The sequence below is a fragment of the Neoarius graeffei genome, chromosome 8 (assembly GCF_027579695.1).
Source record: "Neoarius graeffei isolate fNeoGra1 chromosome 8, fNeoGra1.pri, whole genome shotgun sequence".
NCBI lineage: Eukaryota > Metazoa > Chordata > Actinopteri > Siluriformes > Ariidae > Neoarius > Neoarius graeffei.
In genome coordinates this window covers 9,842,943-9,868,109 of record NC_083576.1, presented here as the reverse complement: position 1 = coordinate 9,868,109, position 25,167 = coordinate 9,842,943, and the positions used below count along the sequence as shown (strand labels likewise).

At 42.4% G+C, this 25,167-nt stretch overlaps 1 protein-coding gene across 2 annotated transcripts in view; it reads right to left on the bottom strand.

The window, feature by feature from the left end:
• Window positions 1-25,167, bottom strand: part of naa15a (N-alpha-acetyltransferase 15, NatA auxiliary subunit a) — a 54,906-nt gene that overhangs the window by 13,597 nt on the left and 16,142 nt on the right. For both annotated transcript variants that reach the window (XM_060927267.1, XM_060927269.1), the window contains exons 6-14: window positions 17,838-17,991; window positions 14,966-15,085; window positions 14,778-14,873; window positions 10,431-10,537; window positions 10,266-10,338; window positions 6,997-7,166; window positions 4,074-4,226; window positions 384-512; window positions 82-295 (exon numbers count right to left, since the gene is read on the bottom strand). In XM_060927267.1, coding sequence (XP_060783250.1) covers window positions 82-295; window positions 384-512; window positions 4,074-4,226; window positions 6,997-7,166; window positions 10,266-10,338; window positions 10,431-10,537; window positions 14,778-14,873; window positions 14,966-15,085; window positions 17,838-17,991 — 1,216 coding nt within the window. The remainder of the gene's footprint in view (window positions 1-81; window positions 296-383; window positions 513-4,073; window positions 4,227-6,996; window positions 7,167-10,265; window positions 10,339-10,430; window positions 10,538-14,777; window positions 14,874-14,965; window positions 15,086-17,837; window positions 17,992-25,167) is intronic.

The window sequence follows — 25,167 nt, the reverse complement described above, 5'->3', positions numbered from 1 at the left end:
TTCACCTCTCGGACAGCAGAGGGCTCTACGCGTTTACAAACCGCCCCTTTGATCTTTAAAGTGTGTGAGCGAGTGATTTACTGTTGTCTGTCTGGGACTCCTTGCTGTCGTCACACAGCGGATTGTCGTGCAGGTTGAGGTAGATCTGGATTGCGGTTTGTGCGGCTTTAAAGTAGAACGGGTGCATGCGCAGAACGTCCTCCAGCTTGAGCAGAGCCACGTACGAGCGCAGCGTCATCTTCCTCATGCAGTACGTGTGGAAGTCGAACTGGTCGTCGGTGATTTCGACGAAGTGCTGCAGACAGAAAGAGGGAGAAAATATGCGAATCCTCAACACGCTGTAATATTTGTGGCCGTGTTTCAGGAACGCGACGTCAACTCACTCGCTCGATTTCATGGCACTTCTTGAGCGCTTCTCCGTATTTGTTCATGGCCTTGTACGCAAGAGCACATTCAGTCTGGAACCACATACACTGCATCTCGTTCAGGTTCTCCACCGCCAACGTGCCTTCCTGAAACGCACACACAAAGATCACATCAGATTAAAGCCGCTAGCGGCCTTGACGGGCCCTCGCACGTGTGGTTCCGCAACCCAGGACATTCCGCCACCCAACAAAACAGTCACATGTCATATATTCATCAAATGTTCAAAGGTGATGTGCATGTTGCAAATGCCATGACTGCTTGACGGATGAGAGATAGACAAAGACAGTGTGTGTGTGTGTGTGTGTGTGTGTGTGTGTGTGTGTGTGTTTTTCTGTGCTGTAAAAATCAGGGATGAGAATGGGACATTTAAAAAAAACTCTGAAATGTCTGCCAACTTTCCCACATAATACAGATATACACATACACACACACTAGTGCATCTCAAAAAAATTAGAATATTGTGAAAAAGTTCAATATTTTCCATCAGTTATTTAAGAAAGTGAAAATGTTATATATTATAGACTCATTACACATAAACTAAAATGTTTCAAGCATTTTTCTATTTTAATTTTAATCAGTATGGCATACAGTACAAAAACAAAAAAAAAATCAAAATATTAGAATATTTCATTTCGAGTTTGAGTAAAACAGTATGAACACAGTGTAGCTCTCGGTCTAGTTCAGTACACACAACCACAATCATGGGGAAGACTGCTGACTTGACTGTTGTCCAGAAGATGATCGCTGATGCCCTCCACAAGGAGGGTAAGCCACAAAAGGTCATTGCTGAAAAGGGTGGCTGGAAAAGGTGCACAAGCAACAGGGATGGCAGCAGTCTTGAGAGGATTGTCAAGAAAAGTTGATTCAAGAACTTGGGAGAGCTTCACAAGGAGTGGACTGAGGCTGATGTCAGTGTATCAAGACCCATCACGAACAGACATCTTCAAGAAAGGGGATACAACTTTCGCATTCCTAATATCAAGCTACTCCTGAGCCAGAGACAATGTCAGAAGTGTCTTATCTGGGCTAAGGAGAGAAAGAAATGGACTGTTGCTCAGTGGTCCAAAGTCTTCTTTTCAGATGAAAGTACATTTTGCATTTGATTTGGAAATCACGGTTCTAGAGTCTGGAGGAAGAGTGGAGAGGCACAGAATCCAAGGTGTTTGAAGCCCAGTGTGAAGTTTCCACAGTCTGTGATGATTTGGGGTGCCATGTCATCTGCTGGTGTTGGTCCACTGTATTTTATCAAGTCCAAAGTCAACACAGCCATCTACCAGGAGATTTTAGAGCACTTCATGCTTCCATCTGCTGATGAGCTTTTTGGAGATGCTGATTTCCTTTTCCAGCAGGACTTAGCACCTACCCACAGTGCCAAAACTACTACCAAATGGTTTGCTGACCATGATATTACTGTGTTTGATTGGCCAGCCAACTTGCCTGACCTGAACCCCATAGAGAATCTATGGAGTATTGTCACGTTTCTGTTTAGGCGTTAATGATGGTCAATGATGGCAACGTGAGGAAAAATAAACCAGAATAAGTTACTATTGCGGACATTTAGCGAACTTCAGCTAGCCTTTACCAGAGACAAAATGGATCGATTTTTAGTACCTAAAGCTACAGTGAGTGAGGAGACAGAGTCTGGGCCAAGCAAAAAAAGAAGGAAGTCTGACCACGATTATTTAAAGTTTGGATTTTCATGGACTGGATCTGAAGATGCTCCACTGCCACAGTGTGTTGTCTGCCAAGAGGTGCTAGCTAACGATGATATGAGATGTTTAAAATGTGTAAAACAAGGTTTTAAAAAAAAAAAAGCGCAGATGTTTAAAATGTGTAAAAAAAAGTTTTAAAAAAGCACCGATGTTTAAAATAATAATAATAATAATAATAATAATAATAATAATACAGGGGCGGCACGGTGGTGTAGTGGTTAGCGCTGTCGCCTCACAGCAAGAAGGTCCTGGGTTCGAGCCCCGGGGCCGGCGAGGGCCTTTCTGTGCGGAGTTTGCATGTTCTCCCCGTGTCCGCGTGGGTTTCCTCCGGGTGCTCCGGTTTCCCCCACAGTCCAAAGACATGCAGGTTAGGTTAACTGGTGACTCTAAATTGAGCGTAGGTGTGAATGTGAGTGTGAATGGTTGTCTGTGTCTATGTGTCAGCCCTGTGATGACCTGGCGACTTGTCCAGGGTGTACCCCGCCTTTCGCCCGTAGTCAGCTGGGATAGGCTCCAGCTTGCCTGCGACCCTGTAGAAGGATAAAGCGGCTAGAGATAATGAGATGAGATGAGATAATAATACATCTGTTTTGTATAGCGCTTTTCATGGTACTCAAAGACGCTTCACAGGAAGTTCAAACATACACACACAATCACACACACACACAGATACAGCAACAGATAAATAATAGACAAAGAAAGAAAAAAAATAAATTAAAATATAATTTAAAAAATAAATAAAAAATAAAAAGTCCACCAAATAGAGGTCAGGATGTAATTCCCGTGGTGTAGCAGCCACAGTCCCACCAAAAGGCGCACAAAAACAAGTCCCACATCTCCAGCACTGCCGCCGTGACGCCGTCAGCAACATCACTCGAACACCACGCCGTGGATCCACAAAGCGAGCAGAGAAGCTCCGCCACGCAGAGCGCCGGTGCGTCCCAAACCGCCTGCACAGCCGCCGCGACACCACCGAGCAACATCGCTCGGAACATCACGCCAAGCATTAGCGCAGAGCGCTGGACAACCATGAAGTAAAATGAGCAACGAGCTCAATGCAGTCCACAGCTAGGAGCGCAGGCATCGCCCACGGCGAACCAAGGCCTGGAGGGAACCGACACCCAAAACTAGGTCCGGAGCTACACCACAACCGGTGGAGAAAACACTCAAACAAACATCAAACTACACACAAACAGAAAAAAAAAAGAAATGAAATAAAACAAAAAAAAAGAAAAAAGCTCATGTGTAAAAAAAGATGTTTTCAAAAAGCACAGATGTTTAAAATGTGCAAAAGAAAAAAATAAAAATGTGTACAACAACCAATTTTTTAAAATACGAATGGAACATTAAGTACAGCAACAACAAAAATTGACAATGTGTCCAAACACATATTAGCCCAATTACCTCACTTCCTGTTGGGCGTGGCTAATGCAATGTATATACGAAAGTTGTTCGTCTTGGGGAGCCCTACATGCATTCCGAATTTGGGGTGTGTAGCTGAAACTATATGCTGATCAGGGGATTCCATGACATTAGGGGGCGCTATGGAGTTCCTGAGCCACACCCGGGGCCAAATCTCTGTGGCTGAGTAGCGGTTACAATGACTGATGTGTGTACCAAATTTTGTTCGTTTTGAACCATGGGAACCAGCTCAAAAAAGGCCAAACGAGGCAGGAAAAAAGGGAATAATAATAATAATAATAATAATAATAATCCTTCCAAATACAATAGGGCTTCGCACCGACCTCGGTGCTCGGGCCCTAAATACATGACTGCTCAGTGTGAACAGGGACCGACAAGCCACGCCGCCTTCATTATTACTGCCCGCAGAGTTTATAACTCATAAAAACACCACTTAAAACTGATTCCCTACTTTTTCAAGATTTACAAGATGGCTGCGCTGATTTAGCCCTAACACACAGTGCGTGCACTCACCCGGGTAAACTTGGAGCACATCTCCTCGGCCTCTTTGATCAGTCCCGCCTTCAGCAGGTATTTGGCGCATTTGGAGTTGATGAAGCGATCTGCCGTGTCGAGTGCCTGAGCCTCATCCATCCAGCGTGCGGCTTCCTGAATATTTCCTGCATGCTGCAGACAAGAAACAGAAGTAAGAGCACTAAACTATTTACAGTGACCACTTTAGTAGGAACACCCGTACATCCACCTGCTGTTTTATGCAGCACTCTAATCAGCCGAGCCCTTCATGCAGATACACACCAAGAGCTTCGGTTAAAGGAGAACTGAAAGCAAATTTTTTTTTATCATCAAAATTCCATTTCTCTCATTTTATTAAATATCGGAATGCATTTTTGATCGCTATTTTGTCGCTACTGTAGCAAGTTATGAGTGTTTGAAATATGCTGTAATATATCAGTCCGTATGTCAAAGCGACGGCCGTAAACGAGATTCGTCGAGACCTGTGCGAGACATCGTAGGACGGAAGTGAAACGTACAGCGGAAATCAAAGCGACCGACATCTGCCGACGTTGTCAAAAGACGCGCACGCTCTTTCGAATGCTGACGTAATCGAGCCGGAAGTTTTGTTTGTTTTGATAGCGATCAGGAAAGTTTGAAAAAAGTACACGTCATTTAAACTCGTTTTTGTGCAATATTTCATTTGGAAAACGGTTTTCAAAATGGTGGCGCTGACACCTTCGGAGTCTTGAAGATCGCGCGGATAAGCGACGCTTGCCGTGGACCAAACGAACTACATTCAACACGGCTAAAAACCGAATAGGCCGATAAGTATAATATTTAATTGCCAATATGAGTCACGATATAAGGTTACTAAAACCGAAAACGTAATTGAAGAACACGTTAATTAAGAAATAAAGCGAGTTTAAAAACGACTTCAGTTCTCCTTTAACGTTCACAATGTTCAAACATCCAAATGGGAAAATTGTGATCTTGCAATGAAGTGTGACTTTCTTTCTTTCTTTCACGGTGGTATGGGTGTTGGTTTGAGCCAGATCAGTATGAGGTTTGAGTATTTCAGAAACTGCTGATCTCCTCCTGGGTTTTCATACACAACAGTCTCTGTACACAGAATGGTGCGAAAAATAAAAAAACGCCAAGTGATTGAATGAGGGACAGTTCTATGGGTGGAAACAAATGCCTTGTTGATAAGAGGTCAGAGGAAAATGGCCAGATTGGATTGGTTCGAGCTGCCAGGAAGGATATAGCAGTAACTCATAAATCACTCTTTACAACCATGGTGATCAGAAAAGCATCTCGGCACGTGACAGAAAACAGAAGACCACACTGGGTTCCAGTCCTGCAGCCAAGAACAGGGATCTTAGAATCAACAAGTTCCTGTTGAAGTGGCCGGTGAGTGTATATCTACGTGTAATATATATATATATATATATATATATATATATATATATATATATATATATATATTTTTTTTTTTTAAGATTTTTTGGTGCTTTTTTGACCTTTATTATTGGATAGGACAGTGTAGAGACAGGAAATGAGCGGGAGAGAGAGACGGGGAGGGATCGGGAAATGACCTCGGGCCGGAATCGAACCCGGGTCCCCGGATTTATGGTATGGCGCCTTATCCACCTGAGCCACAACGCCCCCAATATTTTAATATATTTTTGATGAACTAGAAAATAATTGGATTTTAAAAATCCATCCTATGACTGACATGCTCGTTTTTGTGCAAGTCATTTACCCTAAAGAAGAAGAAGAAAAAAAAGTTTAGAAAGCAAACACGTATATTTTTCTTCACGCTCACATAATTTGCCAGCCAAATAAACATGACTGATTTTTGTTTAAATAAACATATTGGAAATTTGAACAGCTCCAATACAGCGTCTTGAATAAACACTGATCGGAGAAGCAACCAAGAAGCTGAGGGTAACTCTGAAGGTCCTGCAGCGATCCAGAGAAGCTGTTAGCAGGACAACCATCATCTAAACACTCAGCAAAGCTGCGCTTTATGGAAGAGTGACAGGCTAGATCAAATCCCAAGTGGAGTTTTTCGGCATTGGCACAATGTCACAATGCCAGAAAGCAAAACGCTGCTCATCAGAATCCCCTACAGTGAAGCACGGTGGTGGGAGCATCATGGCGCACGAATGCTTTTCATCAGCAGGGAACGGAAAACCGGTCAAGGTTTGAACAGAGTCAAATACAGGACAATCCTGGAAGGTTCTGGTTTGCAAAAGGGGCGGAGTTTCATTGAAACCTAAAGGCCAATTTATGCTAACAACCCAGTCCTCGCAGATAGCGTCGCAGACAGTGTCTGCGTAGCCCCCCCCACCTTCGCAGACGCTCTGCTCGCACCTCCCAAAAATTGTGACCACCGCAGAAGCCTCGCAGACAGCGTCGCAGACAAGAGGGCTCTGATTGGTCCACTCTACATCCGCTGTACACACACTTCCGCTTCCCTACTTTCCCGGTTTGGTTCGTTTTCACGACCGCCATTTTTAAAAACACGAGCGAAGATGGAGCAGCACGAAGAGCGGTTGATCGAGGAAGTGAGGAAGTACGTACATCTATACGACTCCAGTTCTAGTCATTATAAGTAACCGGAGGATAAACACTCCACTAACCACACCCACCAAGTACTCCTAGCGATTTCGCGCCCCCTTGCGTTGTGGCGGTGAATAACATCGCGCACGCCTATTACTCCCCGCTCAACGATAAATTACAACTGTCTGCGAAAAGCTATCTGCGAAAGCCTTGTCGCAAGAGCATGCAGAGGCCTTAAAGCTACATTGGAGAGATTCAGAAAACCAGAACCGGACCCGAATGTCCATTTCGATTCTTGGGTGGAACACTCCAATCACTGCAGCTCACTGAAGTCAATATCTGAATAACGCTTCACAAACTCAGGTGTGTGTTGTACCTTGTAGATCTTGGCCTTGATGAGGAAAAGCTCTATGAGCGTCGGGGTGCTCTCGATGGCCGCGTTGATGTATTCCAGGGCGACAGCGTGTTGTCCAACATGATCGAAGTGCTGGGCGAGGAAATACTGAACCCACAGCAGGGTGGTAGGAGGCTCTGTTTTTCCATCATCTACACAAAACACACACTGCATCGTTAAAATAATCTTATTTACACGTCATATAGCTAACTTTCTCCAAACTATTCCAAATCCCTCATCACGCCCTGTCAGTGCTTCCGTTTTAGCACGACATCTCGAGGACAAGTGGTTGAACCAGGGCTCGACATTAAGGACTGCCCGACTGCCCGGGCCAAGTGAAACATGCATTCGGACAAGTGGGACATGTCCCCGACATACCAAGTTGGAATGAGCATACATTACGATCTAGCACCACAAAAATTTGGCTTTTTGATCTTTTATTTCAGTTCCTAAAAGCGTCCCTCCCTCACTACGTATCCGCCATTATGTCTTGGCTGTTTTCCTCGTCTCGGCTGTATTTACTGCTTTGCAAGTTACTTTACATACCTTCGCTGTTGTAGTATGGTACGCATCCTGTTTATCGACCCCTTGTGCATGACGTCACGCATCATGTGATAATTACAGCCGGTTTCAGACAGACACCGTCTTTCATGCGAGCAAGGCTTAATCGGTCTTCAATATGGTTAATTTTTGCGCTGTTTTTGCTTGTTCAAACAGAGAAATAGATAAAAGGCGTTACCGCCTCCCTGCTATCAAGAAAAACGTGAATAAATCAAAGCAAATGCTTCAAGAACAACGAGGAAATAAGTGGTTAAAGAATACGAGGAGAGGAGCTCAGCCTGAAAACTCCAGAAAAATTCAGGATTGTATTTACCGTATTTTCCGGACTATACGTCGCTCCGGAGTTTAAGTCGCATCAACCAAAAAAATGCATTAGGAAGATGAAAAAAAAAAAAACATATATACGTCGCACCGGACTACAAGTCGCACTTTTTTGAAGGGTTATTCTATCCATATTCTATCCAATCTGTGATTCTATCTGATAAGCAGCGCATGGTTACTGCGCGACTGCATTGTTTATTTAATAAACGAACAGCTGAGCAGTGATAACGCGCCTTTGCCCTGTAAGTAGCCTCGTCTGATTATTTTAAACATCTACTACTATCTTTAATACTATCACTATCGTTATTACTAATAGCCTATATTATTATTATAACTAATATTAGTAGCCTATTACTGATGCATTAATCAGTTTGCTTTTAGAATATTTTTACCGGTAGGGCTTATTATCGCCCCATGGCTCTTTCATCTGTGTTATTAAAGCTGTAGTCATCATCGAGGAGTGTCATTCTTCATTTTTGTCGAATTTTATTTCATTAAATCAGAGGCCGAGTAGGCTATAGGTATATCATCTCCAAAAACAGGTACGGTAGTAAAAACAACTGTCTAGTGAAAAAAAAAAAAACCGCTCAGAGAAAAAAAAAAACAGGCACATACTTGCATGCAAAGCTACATAGCGCCCTCTCGCGGTGAAAAAACAAAACAAAAAACATATATACGTCGCACCGGAGTATAAGTCGCATGGCCAGCCGAACCATGAAAAAAGTGCGACTTATAGTCCGAAAAATACGGTAAAATGTATTTTACAAAAACAGAAAGTCGGAAACAACTTGGGCATTAAAAAAAAAAAAAAAAAAAAAAACACCTCAACAAGGAGCGACATGCGCGATAAATCCTGAAAGAACAGAACAGATTAAGAGCAGAAAGAGCTGGAGCTTTGTTTCTGTTATCAGAGGAACGCAGTCCTGCGCAAAATATTTATACATCAGGGGTTTTTTGTTTTATCATCTACGTTTTAAAAAAAAAAAAAAAAAAAAAAAAACCACTGCGCTGCATCATGACAGACTGGCTGCACCAATTCAGTTACAGGTTGCCAGGTCTGTATAAAAACACCCACAACCTACACGCAATCATTTTAAACTCAAGCATTATCCTGTCTGTCATGACGCAGTGCAGGGATTGGTTGTTTTTTCCTTTAAACCTAGAGGTGGATGATATAACAAAAAATAAATATTCTCAAACACAGTACTGTTCAAAAGTACTGGCACCCTGTTTTCTTCATACAAACTTCGTTATAGATTTCTATTTTATGATTTCTACATTATCGAGTAACGAACCTACAGTCAGAGAGAGAGAGAGAGAGAGAGAGAGAGAGAGAGAGAGAGAGTTCTACACAAACACGCCGAACTTTACAACAGCTGCATGCATGTGAAATGGAAATAAATCGACTAAGGCAGGAAAAACTATTTTGGATAAAATTGTTATTGTCCTTTACAAGTAATCAATAACCAAAATTAATAATAAACTTCATCAATAACCAAACATCAACTCAATGTGTGATCTTCATTTTAGGTTGCAATTCACAACTATTCTATGGTTTTCCTTAAAAAAAAAAAAAAAAAAGGAGGAGTACTCGCAAAATAGGGGACAAGTGGAAATAACCCCCCCGGTTTAAAAGTTAATGTCGAGCCCCGAGAACGTGAGTTAGATTTATAAGTAACCATCACTGTAAACAGGAGATCACCTGATTCAATTTTGGTTTCGCTCTAAACAAGGTCAAGGTCACAACAAGGTCAAATTTATGAAACAATTTTTCTTCGTTAGCGTCTGTCCGAAGTGTATTTTTTAGGGTATTTCAGGCATTAGTGAGACTCGTTGGCGTCCCTGTCGACACGATGACGTTCTCAACCTCCACCGTTTTTGCTCTGGTGCGATTTGAAAAAAAAAAAAACCTTCACTTGTAAAAATCACCAATCCAATCGTTGAGAAGAAACCAGTCACAGCAAGGAGATGAGATGCGTGAGAATTTGATGAGACGGCGCATGTTAACACGATGCTTTATCTTGACTGTTAAGTCAAGAACGTAAAGTGACGACTTGTTTTGCTGCCTGTAATTATTCTGGTGAGTTGCTCTTTTCTTTGGCACACACACACACACACACACACACACACACACACACACCAAGCTACAAACCTGGCACCACTGTGTTTGTTTTGATATCTCCTAGAAACGGGAAAGAACATGTTCTGGTGTGTTCAGGTTGGTTCAGTTATGACTCGGGTACTGTGAGACCTTTAATCGTGTTTTTTGTTTGTTTGTTTTTTTATACATAAAGTCTACAAGCTACAGATGGCCAGTCTCATAATTGGACAGTTTTACAGTGCGTTTCACTGCCGTGTTGTTGACTTACCATTTTGGCTGAACATTCTGCAGCTTCTCAAACTCGCCTCATAGCTCAACACCATCTGCTCGATGAGCGACACCTGGCACGAGATGAGTTACAAACATGATCGTCCTCAGAGAGAGTTAATCTGTCAGTCACACACATCTTTTATTTATTTATAAATAATCTCACCTTCTCCTTGTCATGATAGAGAGATTTCAGTGTAGTGAAAAGCGGAGGACATCCTTTACTGAAGTTCACCCTCAGGTACTGATCCAGACACTCCCTGAACTTCTCTCCTGAACAGATTCAGAGAAAAATAGACCGAAAAAGAGAGATGTGTCTGAATTAACGTTGCGGTCTCAGTGACGGAGGCGTGGCCTGGCAGGCTCGTACCCCTTTTCGACCAACAGGGATCGGGTTTTTGAACCGGTTCTATTCAGGATTCTTTGGTCCCGGGTAGTGAACCAGCCCACATTTTCACCAGCTTTGATCGGAACCGTTGTAATCAAGGCTGTATCGTGAACAGAGGGCGCTGCAGCACAAGTCACGACGGGAGCAAACAGCAGGAGCAAGACTGATGTGCACTGATTGAGCTTTTGTTCCGTTATTGCAGATATTTGTTTTCGGCCCATTTTTTCCTGAACACGTACCCTTTTCCGTTGCGTTCTCCGTTACGGCGCTCCGCTTCCTCTCCAACATGTCATCACGGTTCGTGCTGGAAAACCCAGCTATCCTTGACTTGCAAGTGACGTTAAAACAAAATAGAAACCCGGATGTCGGCCATGTTGGTGGATGTATAAACGTGGAGTCAAGCGACAGTCCATACAAAACAGTCATGCGTGCGCGACTGTTTTTCCACTGCTTTAAGCGTTCTTTTAGCGCTGCCATATCTTTGTGGTCACAACGGTACTCGTGACCATAGGTCGCGTTAACCGACAATTGTCCGTCATTGATGGATTTTTTTTAGCTATGACGGAAAAATCTGAAGGCCGTCGGTCATTTTGACGGATGTTTACCGTTACCATTACCAATAACGATAATAGCCTAATAATAAAACATAATGAAACACACAATTGAAATGATTGGCAAGTTGTGGCAGAGTTTTCTTACATACAGTATACATAGTCTTCACTGCCGTCACTTTCAATCTGAGCCGACGTTGCGGCGAGTCTTGATGTTCGGTGCATAGGCTGCTCATGTATACACTGCAGCCACTGCGCAAGGCTGTTCCGCCCATCGCGCTCCTGACCGCGCTACGACTTTTCTACCACTAGCACAGTGAGATGGATTAATGTTTCCCTTCTCTGCAGAAGACACGTCATTTTTGCTATTAAAAAAAGAGATGCATTGGGTTGTTTGTGTCGTTTCCCTGCCTGTACAATAGCGCTCATTTAGGCTAGTTGTTTTCTTGTTTTTAAAATGAAACAAATGTCGATTTATTGTATTCTTCCCCAGCAAGCTTAGGAACATCACTGCTCGAATATCTGCTAAACTATCATTTTAATGAGAGCACGGGTAGACAAACTAACATTTAAACATAACTTCGTTTTATTTAAGACCTTCCGTGTCAGGTTCCAGGCTCCGCCGAGCCGAGACACGGGGTGCAGCTGCACCACTGGTGCAGAAAGACCGCATGCTGCAGGATTTCCTCCCTATGAAGAGAGTACTAGCAGGGTCGGGAAATCCAACTTTCAGAGGCTCTTGCCGGCTTCTGATCACTTCCCTGGGAGAAATGTTTCCCGACTTCAGAACTTTGGCTGAAGTGGCGCTGGTTATTCCAGTCTCCAGTGTCGCAGCAGAGCGCGGGTTCAGCCTTCAGAATAAAATTAAAACGTCAATGAGAAGTCGTCTGTCCGAGGCAAAGACGCAAAATTTAATGACGATTGCCTCGGCAGCAGTCTCCGTTGACGACTTTGATTATGCACAAGCGAGCTCCCAATTTAAATCCATGCGGGCCGGAAGGAAGGTTTGAGCTCACGCAAACAGGTCAGATTAGATTGTCACTTAAATCGTTGTAGTGGACTGTTCATATTTTAACTGCAATTGTCTCGCTACGTTGTAAAATAACATTGTTCATATGCCCGTTAAGGCACAACAGCCGCAATGTTTTTAGCGGAGGGAAAATGGGTTCACAAGTGACCGAACGTCAGAATCTCTGTTCATCTTTTTGCATCATAAATACATAAGTAAATGATTAAATAATACAAGCTTGTTCTGTGAATTAATTTTTAAATGAAAATGAGTCCATGAAAACACAATATATAGCATTTATAGCCTATATACATTGTCATTTAAAAGCTAAAATAAAATGACAGATAATAATGGACAATGATGGAATTTTTACGACCCTGTCCGTCAAAATGACGGACAATGAAAAAGTCTAACGTAACCACTGCTCGTGACCGTGGCACGTTCCGATTTTTTCGAATTCCACCCGTGATTCGAAAGGAGGGTGAGAGAGGAGACGAGCACGGCTGGACAACATCGGCAGGGCTGAGCTGAGCTAACCGAGGCTAAAACCAAAACAGCTTGTGTCTGCAGTGATCATTTTTTCTCGATAAGATCATGGAAGGATTTTATTTCGTACTGACAGAATCTTGCTAGAAAATGAGCGCTCTCTTGTCGTGGTTATAGTTTTACAATTATAAAATCATGTTAGAATTTTAGAGTGGTCAACCTGAAATAAATTGAAACATGATTTGTGAGCCATAAAGCTTGAGACTTGTCATACTTCGTCTGTTAACACATCAAAACGCAAAACAAGCCCTAAAGCCCGGCGCGATTTTCCGTCGCAGGCGTATTGCGATTTTTGGACGCGAGTTTCCCTTCTCGTGTGCACGTTATCTGTGACCAGTGGGCGATGCAAGTCATGTGGAAATCACATGACTACTTCGCTAGCGGGGATTGGCTTCGCCTTTGGAGGTGATCGCTTCCTTATAGCAAAGACACTTATGTGCGGCGATATCTCTGCAACAAGTCAGTGACTGGCGAATTTGTTGTCGCAGAATATCAAGCATGTTTGATCTGTCGCAAGCAACGAAAAATAAAAATCGGCATCGCAAATATCCGCACGCGAAGCGATTTTTCGCTTGCGTCAAAAAGTTGCGCGACCAAGCGATGGAAAATCGCCCGTGTTCGCCGGGCTTAACTTACCCTTGCAAGTACAACTGCTTTATCATCGACTGGTTTAATTAATAAACTATTTATTTACCAATCCAGAGACAAACAAGTTATCAGCTTCCATGGACTTTAGAAGCCTTTATTTGAGATTTGTCGACCCACGAAGTCGACCAAACCAGACGGAACGTGATATCTGGGTACTCGATGGCCGGTCGAAGCGTCTTCAGAAAGATCTGACCTTTTTAAATAATATATGGGTCAAAACCACACATATCTATCTTCTCTTTGTATCGGATCTTCGCTCGATCGTTCAAATCGTAGTAATACTGAGAAAATCCATCACTGTTTACAGACACGCTTTCAGCAGCTGCCGTCCTGGTCGCTTTGGATATCCACCGTCATGGCGGACGCTCATGACGTAGCGCATTTTGATCACGTACTTTTGCAAGTCATCTATTTTTTGGTTCTGGCGGGGAACCAACTATTCATAGTCTGGTTAACACCAGACCATATCACAAGTGAAATATGGTCTGGAATCCGCCTATTGAATTTCTCGTAGGGGAGGTGTGGTTTACGATTGTCAACGGCCGTTTATTGGACGTTGCGAATGTCTATCATTTGGCGTATGGCCAATCATGGCAGTTGTACCCGGTGACGTAGTTAGAGCGACGAAGAAGAGAAGAAAAGAGAAGGCAAAACAAAAATAGGAAAACAATGGCACCGAATGATTACTGCCGTTTTAAAACAAACTTTCGCTCTAAACTATTCAGAACGGTGTCTAAAGCTTGATCGAAAGTTTGGTTCGTCTCGCTCGCCGCCATGTTAAATGTGATCTGTAAACAGTCCCAAATAAACTACAAGCTTCCGTTTGTCGAGTAGTACGCGTCACCGTCTTTCCACCCCTCCCCACTCTCTGATTGGCTCCCTAACTCAGGCGAGCCTTTAGACCATAGTTTCCATGCTGTCTTTTCAGATCGGAACGATTGTGCAAAGCAGCATGGGATTTCCCAGGCTAACTAGTCAGGTTCCGAACCAATTTGTTTTTGGTTGAAAATTTAGAGCGCTAACAAGAATAGGAACCGTTCCCTGTTGGTCGAAAAGGGGTACTAGTGAAGGAGGCGTGGCCTCAGTGCCAGTCAGTCCCAGTGTCGGCTGCATGGATGGGTTTTTTGTTTGTTTGTTTATTCTTGTAATCAACCTACACAATACCAGATCGTGGTGTAGTACACATATCAAGGTGCATATTATACGTACCATGCCAGAAGATCCACGCCCTGAAAAATAGCTACAGTTCATTTAAACTATTGAAAATGTTGTTATCTCGTCAAAAAAATAATCACCTTGTTGAAAGCCTTATGAGCACAGATTCAGCAAAGAGAGAGACGGAGAGAGAAACTCTGAATACGAAAAACTCACCTGTCAGGAAGCTGAGTGGCAGCCTCCTGGGCACTAAACCTTTCGGGAACTTCACCCAGACGTCCTCGTAGATCCGCTGCCTCTCCTCCACACTCCCTAAACACACACACAGTCAGGCCTCAACAGCGAGGAGACTAATGTAACCAGAGTGTGTGTGTGTGTGTGTGTGTGTGTGTGTGTGTGTGTACCTGGCTTCAGTGCTCTCTCCAGTCCCTGGTAGTAGCTCCAGTTCTCAGGGTTCCTCTCCTGCAGATGACGATAAACCTCCGTGGCTTCACTGGCGCGATCCAACTTCAGCAACAACTCTCCTACATTACCGTATATATTTATGAAATTATATACTCACAGCATTGTTAAATGTTCAATTCTGATTCGTCAGCAGGCGCCGGCTTTTAAAATAATAATTAATTAAACAGCAGTTCCGAGAGTAGCGCAGCTGTCGGTCAAATCACAGGTTTACGTTAAAGGGGAACTGAAGTCACTTTTAAACTTGCTTTATTTCTTAATTAACCTGTTATTCAATTCGGCTTTATTAACCTTATATCGTGACTCGTATTGGCGTATTATATTACACTTATCAGCCTTTTCGGTTTTCAGCCACGTTGAATGGAGTTCGTTTGGTCCACGGCAGGCGTCGCTTATCGGCGTGATCTTCACGAGACTTCAAACGTGACGTGTCGGCGCCGCCATTTTGAAAACTGTTTACACAGCGGCCAGATCGTTCCAATTTAGATTAATTTCGAGATTTGCCAGCTTCATCAGTGACGGAGTGTCAGTCCTGTGCGCTGCGGCGCGTGCACCTGAAGACACGCCGTGAACAAGGCGCACCTGTGTTTGCCTATTTAAGGACTGTGCTGATGCATTTGCATCGCAAAGTTTTTTTTTTCTCTCCGTGCTTCCACGGAAGGCGGTCGCATTTTCTGCTCTCCCTCTCCCTCCTTTTTTTCCCTGCTTGTGCTTCTGTGTCTTGTCTCGTCTGCTGTACTTTTTGAAGAGACGCTCCCTGCATTACTTTCTAAACTAAAAAAAAAAGCATGGAATTGATAAATTGGTCTCCTAACGAAATTGACACAGTTTTCTCGATGAGAAGTTTGGGTTTGGGGGAACCCGTCTGTCCTGCCGGAGCAGTGGCAGGTCGTGTGCCTGGCGATTCTTTCTGTGGAGGACATTGAAGATATCTACCTATTCGGAACCATGATTACAGGACTTTTGCTGATTGGATTAGGCATTGCCCTGGTGTATCGAGGAAATCAGACAACGGTGACAGCTGTTCAAAGCCCCACAAAGCTGCCCGATATGATTGGAGTGGTGGGCAAAGCTGTTGGCACTCAGACTGTGGACATTCAGAACTTTAACCACAAAATGGTTGTTATCTCGGAGCAGCTTTCAGCTTTGCAAGGAATACGTTTTTCGGAGATCAATTTGAATAGAATGGACGGAATGGACAGATATGGACGAGCGGTGTGGACGTGCAAAGACTGCGTCTGGAAAGACCAAACAATTCATATCTTATCGACATTCGGCGCCCTGAGACAGCACCGGCCTCGGTTCAGGCCGTTGCTGAGGCAACATTTCCCCCTGAAGGTCACTGCCGGGAGACGCTCTCATTCCTCACATTCCTTCTCTAACTCTCCGTGGTCGCCATTTATACCCCCAGTGTGACAAGCGGGTGCGTGACCAGCACCTTCATGGCTGCAGGAGCGGACGGCTGCTTGCTTGCTTGCGCTGGATTACCTCCCCCCTCCCCCTGATTCCCCCCCTTAAGTCCCGTGTTTAAAGTGTACTTGTGTTGTTGTGTGCTTATGTGCAAAGGTTTTTTTAAATGTTCCCACACTGTACTCCTGACAGGAGCATAGTGGGGGGTGTTCTTTTTTTTTCCTTATATCTCCTCATGTTGTGTTTCCTTTTTATCTTCATCCCTGTCTTCCTGTCCTGTCTACCCTATGTCAATTGTATGTTGTATATGTACGGACAGGTTGACGGCTAATTTCGCTGGTACATGTGACTAGTGACAATAAAGGGCATCATCATCACGATACGCACGTACGGATTACCGAGCCTTTCTACCCACTGTCTTGATTTCCTGTTTCTCGTTCTTGTCCTCGCTTAGCCTTTGATGTCCTGTTTGCGCCTCGGCTGACCCTTTTGCCTGTATTCTCGTTTTGGATTGTTTGCCTGTGTATGTATCGTCTCACTGTGTGTGTATATATATATATATATATATATATATATATATATATATATATATATATATATATATATATATTCTGCACTGTATGCTTCTGCACATACACCCGCCTCCCTCGCGGACGTGACATGGAGATTATTCCATACGACTTCGAACCAACGTGGAGTAGAGAAGAGTTGGAAAGACGACAGGATAAGGATTAATCTGTCGCGCTGGTATTTATGTCATTACTGTCGCACAATTAAAACGTGCCAGATCAGGCGGCTGGTGGGTTTTCAAAATAATAAATATATATTATACTGAGCGCATTTCCCATAGAATCCTCACTAAGGTTTCAGACAGCACTACAAAATGGCGTCCACACTATATAGTGAGTAGGGAGCGATTTCGGACACGGGGAAAACTTCCGGCTTGATTACATCAGCATTCAAAAGAGGGCGCACGTCTTTTGACAACGTCGGCAGATGTCGGTCACTTTGATTTCCGCTATACGTTTCACTTCCGTCCTACGATGTCTCGCACAGGTCTCGACGAATCTCGTTTACGGCTGTCGCTCTGACATATGGACTGATACATTACAGCATATTTCAAACACTCATAACTTGCTACAGCAGCGACAAAATAGCGATCAAAAATGCATTCCGATATTTAATAAAATGAGAAATAGAATTTTGATGATAAAAAAATTGCCTTCAGTTCTCCTTTAAAACATTACTGTTTCTTTAGCAACAACTAATTCGCTCCACAATATTAAAAAAAAACAAACCGCATAATGGTTGATTCTGGGACGTTTTCTGTTTATTCAACATTTATGGAAGGAGTCTGCAGTGTCAGCGTTTTGTATCAGTCAGAGGTAAAGCGGTTAAACCCACCTTTAGTTTCCTCGACAGCCAGTTTGTCGCAGATCTGTTTCTCGTAGCTGATCAGGTGCTCGAGAGCCTCTTTGAAAAGTCCCGCCTCTCGCAGCACTTGATTCTGATACAGGAGCAGCTCGCTGTATTCATAGTCTACTTTATCTGGAGACGTCTGTAATAGAAAAAAAAAAAAAGAACAAAAACATAAAAAAAAATACAACCTCATACCTGCCAACCTTGAAAAAAATTTTATGAGTACCATTTTACAATTTCATGAGTACCCCCCCCCCCCTCGCGTCAACCTCACCCCAACCCGGCGCGCATGCGCCCCCACAGACCACAACCAGCAGACCAAAAACACACTTTCAATCCAGTTTTATTGATTGACCTTGGGAACATAGTAGGGATGTTAACCGATGACCGTTTGACCGTTGGTTGACCGAATCAACGTCAACCGGTTAAATTTTTTTTTTGGTTGTCGGTGAAAAAAAAAAAAATCAATCGTTTTGAAGCTGCCGATTTTGGAGCGGAGAACCTGGAATTCTGTGTTGTAAACGCTTGGGGCGTGCCATGTGGTGTAAGGACGACAGCTGACAAATCAGAAACACCCATTCAGTCATGCCCTGCCCTCCCGCCCCAGTTAAAGACAGCTGACAAATCAGAAACACCCATTCAGTCATGTCCCGCCCTCCCGCTGCCACTCGGCGAAAGAAAAAAAAAAAGTGTAGACACAGGCTTTTTAGCTTACAAATTACTATTCTGTTTTTTTTTTTAATTATTATTAGAAGGCACATGGAGTTTAGTCCCGCCTTGGCCAGCGCATTCTGAAAGTATGTTTCGGTCTGTAGCCAACAATGCATGTTATTGCAGATCATATCTCTCCACGCAAACTAAAGGCGCAGATGCCGACTTTTTCACGGCTTTTTCATGGACTGTAACAGCATTTGCTTATGTAGTAATTTTAATACAGAATTTACTCTGATGAAATTATTCAGACACTCCAATGCCCCCCCTAAAAAAAAAAAATCGGATCTGCACGAGCCGTGAAAAAGGCGTGCCGTTTGCATCCCTGTTTAAACTCATAGGTTAACCGACTTTAACCGGCTAATGAGGCTCGGTGGTCGGTCAAGATTTTTTTTAGTTTTCGCCATCCCTAGAACATAGTCCAGTTTTGTAAAACATTCCTATTGACAGACTTTGGGAAACTGTTATTGGTGGCTCTTGGGAACTTCCTTCCGTTTTGAAAAGCACAACGAACATTAAATACATGTGCAAATGAAATGAAATTAAACCAGAGCCACTCTTTCAAAATAAATAACAACACATTAAATTAATACAGTATGTAAAAAAAGGCACTTTCAACACAAAACATGGTATGCACAAATTTCCCATGCAATAGAGATCTTGCAGTCACGTGACCGGAAAGTACACAGACGCCATCTTGTCGGTAAAAAACACCGCTGAATACGGCTGCACTCGTGTACAGAATGGATCAATTTCAACCGACGGACTACACAGCTCATTTTTCGAATGAACAGATAATTAGATATATGTCTAAAATAAACGATCTACAGATTAGTGACCCTTATGGCTTACCGGACGGAGTTTTCATGACCGTGTCAGTGGATGTTGAACTGCCAGCGGAATACCCAGACGTGTATAATTACCTCATTAACTTTCCCTCGCTGTTCAGTGGTGAAGCACTGCGTGCTTATAAATCTCTGGACAGTTATCTTTACAGAAATTCAGGATTTGTCAGCGACTCAGATGTGGCATCTTGTAAACAAGAAAATAACAATCCTCATTAGATGGGTAAGTCACTTAAGTATTACTAGTACTGCACTGACCAGCCGATTATAGAATAGAATAGAATAGAATAAGGTAATTCCAGCTGTAATTCCAAATCGTCCATGTTGTTTACATGGATCTGGCGTTGGAGAGGTAGAGGCTTGGCAGTGGAGGTTTGAGTGGCTGTTTTCTGAGCTTAGTCAACAGGCCGGCTCTGCCTGCAGCCTCGCTTTTGCTTCCGCTCCCGGCGCCGCCTCCTTCGCTTTGCTTCCGATAACAATCCACGGAGACCCCGCTGGTCTCGCTATCTCGTCCGGAAGGTTGTGCATGCGATGGAAATCGCTACAAACTGTCATTTTCTGCTGGAAACCAACGTCCAGTAAGTCCATATGGTTGTAGTGGATATTGAAGTCCGGTACAGACGAACAACACGCAAAAATACACACAAAAACCATAAAAACCGTGCACAGGTAGGGAGAGCTTGTAGCCGCAGCCGTTGTAGTAGAACTGTATATAGTAGGGTTTTCCAGAAGAAAAGGTAGAAGTAGAACCAGAAGTAGAAGTAGGAAATATGGCGTTTGACCGACAAGATGGCGTCTGTCACAATCTGGATCGGCTGTGACGTCACATGCAAGTGCTCCATAGGTTTAGACTTTTGCATTTTTTAACATGTTGGAAGTATAGTGCATTATACAGTAAAAATATTGCATTATACAGTACACTGCAGTATTTTGTAGTATGCCTTTTTCATGTGCAAACTATTGCATTTGCATTCGAAATATTGCATTTACTGCAGTAATACTGTATAAAAAAGCATTTGATACTGCAGTACCACGCAGGTTTTTTTCATAAGACGGATGACCAATTTTCGACTTCACATCATCTGCAAACATTCTAGGCTACCATTGACAGAAGTTACCGACTGCCCTTACAACACGCTACGTTTTGTTGAGCACATCAATAAAGTGGTACTTATCATAGTGATTCAATGAGAGCGCGAGAGGAATTGTAATCAGGTTTCGTTGGTTACCGCATCGAATATGCAACCTCGAGTGACGGCTTCGAAGTTAAACGAAGAACTAGCCTGTACTGGTGGTGTTGTAAATGCACAAAATAACGGCTAGGAAGCTCGAGTACACGTGAAACACAACCGTTTCTGTTGCAAATATAAAAACGACGTCTCTAACCGACGTGTCTATCCCCGACTCGCTCTAGCCACCTGGCTGCACCGCTGCACTCAAGTCAGGACGCGAAGGAGGAAGGCGAGGGGGTGAAGAGGGGCGGGGGGATTGGGCAAAGCGTTCCATTCTAGCTTTGAGTTTTCTCACAGATCAGCGGTATCAACTTCAGCGAGAACTTGACTGAAATGCGAGTTCGGACGATATGCGTACTTTTTAATGTGAAAACGTACAGTCGTACGATGAGGTAAAAATTCGTAGCGGCTACGCAAGATGCGTGCAGGTTGGCAGGTATGCAACCTCCGCACATACAAACGAATATGTATTTATTTTAAATGTCTGTAAGGCCTCTAAACCCCATTTTTTTCCTTGTACGAAGCAACAATCATTATGTTGATTTATGAGTAGCACGCTGTGTGAGCACAATCGCTATCAGGCGTGTTAAAATGTAAATAACTTTTCTAGAATTTCATCAAAACTCATTGAATTTTCAGCATTGTAAGAGAACTCCCTAAAGTATTATTCAGCAAAACCCCAGAATGATAGCACAAATCTAGAATTTTTAACAGAATTTTAGTTCTTAAAATTTAACGTAATTATGGACGTCACGCGTAACATTTACACCCGTGAAAAATCACTCTGAATGCTGTTTTGAAAGTTTTGATCAAATGTTCTATATCAGGGGTTTTCAAAGTGTGGGAGAGTGAGCCCCCCCTCGGAGAGCAAATAAACAACCGCGCCCCCCCCTTACAATTTTTGTTGTTGCTATACTTAATGTTCCATTCGTATTTTAAAAAAATGGTTGTTGTACACATTATTTTTTTCTTTTTCACATTTTAAACATCTGTGCTTTTTAAAACATCTTGTTTTACACATTTTAAACATCTCATAGCATCGTTAGCTAGCACCTCTTGGCAGACAACACACTGTGGCAGTGGAGCATCTTCAGATCCAGTCCATGAAAATCCAAACTTTAAATAATCGTGGTCATACTTCCTTCTTTTTCCAGTCCCCCCAGGATTCCGCGGGCCTTTTTTGTGATTGTTGCGGCTAAAATGTCTGATGTTGCGGGGGTTTTCCAAAAAAAATTGCGATGAAAGTTGCGGTGTTTTTTAGGTTTTTGTTGCGATTACATTGCGGGAGGAAGTGAAAGTTGCGAGAAATTGTTGCGATTTTCTCTTTTTGTGATTAAAATTGAGTGATATGTTAAATATTAAGTTATTACTGAAAAACTATTGATTAAAAAAACAGAGAAATGGTCCTATAAACAACTTTACCAATATAAAAGATTACCAGGACTACAAAAATGCAGAAAAATAGGCTTTACTTATTAGGGGTGTGCAAAATAATCGTCATGACAATGCATCGCAATACTAACTTTCATGATATACTGCATCGATTCTTGACGCCAAATATCGATTATTAATTTTAAAAAATGAATAAATAAAATTGTATGAATGGTTGGCGAACATCAGCTAAAAACAAGTAGAATACAACTTCCAGTCCTGTAGATGTCGCCGTGGAGTTTTTGACGCCCGCTGCCTTCATGCCAGTGGCATTTCCAGCAGCGGGCTACTGCAACCTAGACATTCTGCATAGACATCATATGCGACTGCGACTCTGTTTACAAATCTCGCTGGAACAGCGCGCACGACATGCTTGAGCGCTTTTTAGAGCAACAGCCTGCCATCCACGCTGCACTCCTGTCTGCAGAAATACGTAAATCTGAGGAGGACATCTGCACACTCACCGAGTCTGACATAACTGCTGCGGTACTACAACATGCTAAAAGAAATATGCTTAGTGAGTGTATTGTTTCCTAATTTGAGGATGCTCCACAAACTATAAATGCATAAGGCATTTAAATATAATGTAAAGTAATGTACCAAATAATATAATGATGATGATAATTTAATGCACTGAGTAATATAGTATATATATTTTGATATTTATTATTGCCTTGTCCTCCCATACTGCAGGTGCTGCAAAGAAATTGAAAACTGCTGCTATTAGTTTTCTTTTATTATTTTTAGTTTTATAAATCCTATGCAATTTTTGTCATTAGTGTGTCCACTTGTTAAGTATGGAAACAGTAATATTCATTTTAATGGCAACTACCTCCAAAGTCGTTTCAATAAATTCAGTTATGAACTGAGTTGCTCTGAGTTATGCATCAATTGGAGACACTATCCAGATCGTACACAGCCACTGGTAATTATGCTTTTTTTTTTTTACATTTTCACTGAAGTATGTTGAATATATCGCAATGCATCGCAATAATTCAAGAATCGTGATGCATCGTGATAGTATCGCATCATAGCATGTGAATCGTGATTCGAATTGAATCGTGACTTCTTTGCCAATACCCACCCCTATTACTTATCCAAATGCACCTGTTGGTTCTAAAGTTAAAGTGCAGAGAACCTCACAGCACAACATGAAGTTACCTTAAAATATAATATAAATGCCTCAGCTTTCATGTAAGAAAAAAAACTATTAATACTAGTACTGTGTGCAGGCAGTCTCTCCTGAAGACTAAATTAAACAATAATTATAAACTAATTAAATAAATGGCTCAGGCTTCATAGAAGAAAAAAGCAATTTGAACAGAATCTCACAGTATGATGCTGAAGCTGCCTGAACAATGGAAAATAAAATACCATTTTGGCAAAAATGTTGGCATCCATTAATTTCTTGTATTAAGTAAAAAAAAATAAAGTGCACACAGTCCTTCACTGTAAACATAACACACTTTCAGTGTTGCCAGATACTGCTGACGTTTTCCAGTCCAAAATATGTTCAAAACCCGCCAAACTGCACTTGAAACTTCCCAATCTGGCAACACTGCGCGCATGCTGCTTCTCTTGAACACACAGAAGTAAGGCGGAAGGTAGTTTGTCGACGTCACCTCAAGACGACGCCAATGATTGGTCAAATTTGCGGGAACATTGCGGTGATTGGATATAATTGCAACACCGCCCTGAATTCGCGGGGATTGGTTGAATTTGCGCTCAAGTTGCAAATCGCAACATCCTGGAGGCTCTGTTTTTTTGCTTGGCCCAGACTTTGTCTCCTCACTCACTGCAGCTTTAGATACTAAAAATCGATCCATTTTGTCTCTCACGTTGCACCCCCCCTGAAGAACTCTGGCGCCCCCCAGGGGGGGCGCGCCCCACACTTTGAAAAGCCCCGTTCTATATAATTAAAAAATAAATAAATAAATAAAATTAAAAAAAAAAAAAAATCGCTTAAATATTATAAACACAGTCTTTTAATGTATAAAAAAATAATTTTGATAAAGCAAGGAAATTCGGAAGAAAATTTGTTTTTTTCTTTTGCTTGTTGTGTGCGTCACGCTACCAAACTCTAACTAACCCCTTCACGAACAATTCCAACTTTTATGGACTTGTAGCGCGAATAAACCTTTCAAAAAAATATATAATACTTCTCACCCAGTAAATTAGAAATCCTGGTGATTTATATCCTCGTAGCTTCAGTAGATCTAGAGATTTAGTCGATTTAGTAAATCCCAAACGCTGTGAAACACACCAGCCATCTATGGTGAGAAGTGCTGCTGTAGTTGAGAAACTCTCATTTCTCCCGCTTCCAACTAACTCCGTGACCCATACCAAAATAACAACATCACGCTCATCACTTAAGGATGATTTATGCCAAGTTTCACGGAAAAATACAGCGAAATAAATTTGCTAGAAGCATTTTTCAAAACCCCAAACATTATGAAACATTTCTTGTTGGGTTTCAGGTTACAAATTTCGAGAATAGAGAAATTGCGGCGCAAAAGTTTGCCACTAAACTTGCGAAAATACTCCATCCTAGCGAGTTTCACAATCGAACTAGGCTACGTGACAGTCCGTGACCACCCAGGAATGTTCTAGAAGGTACGCTTCTAGGCACGTGCGATCGAGAAAGACGCCACGTGAAGGTAGTAAAGCTAGTATTTCCACTGTCTTATGACGTTTTTGCTTGTTTTAGCACGATAAACAATGCATTATGGGTAATCATTAAAATGCTGATTTCAAGGTTAAAATGGGTAAAAACAACTAATTTATATAGATATTGTAAAAACTGTGCCTAATAGTTATTTCAGTACATAAAATCAAAACCTGAATTTTTTTTTCTTCCCTATGTTACACCATTGTGCATCTATAGCACTCTACTCATCACTGACCATGTGTTTTCGAACCATAGCTGATCCAAAAGGCCAAAAATTGATGGAAAATCAATAAGATCATCAGATTTTCACGGAATCTGCCGAGACTGAACCTGAAGATCCCGAAGCGGGGCGTCCAGCTATCAATTTTGTTCATGTGAGCAGCAGTGGTTCGAGCAGTCTCGATATGGAATCACGTTTTGGAGAGAAT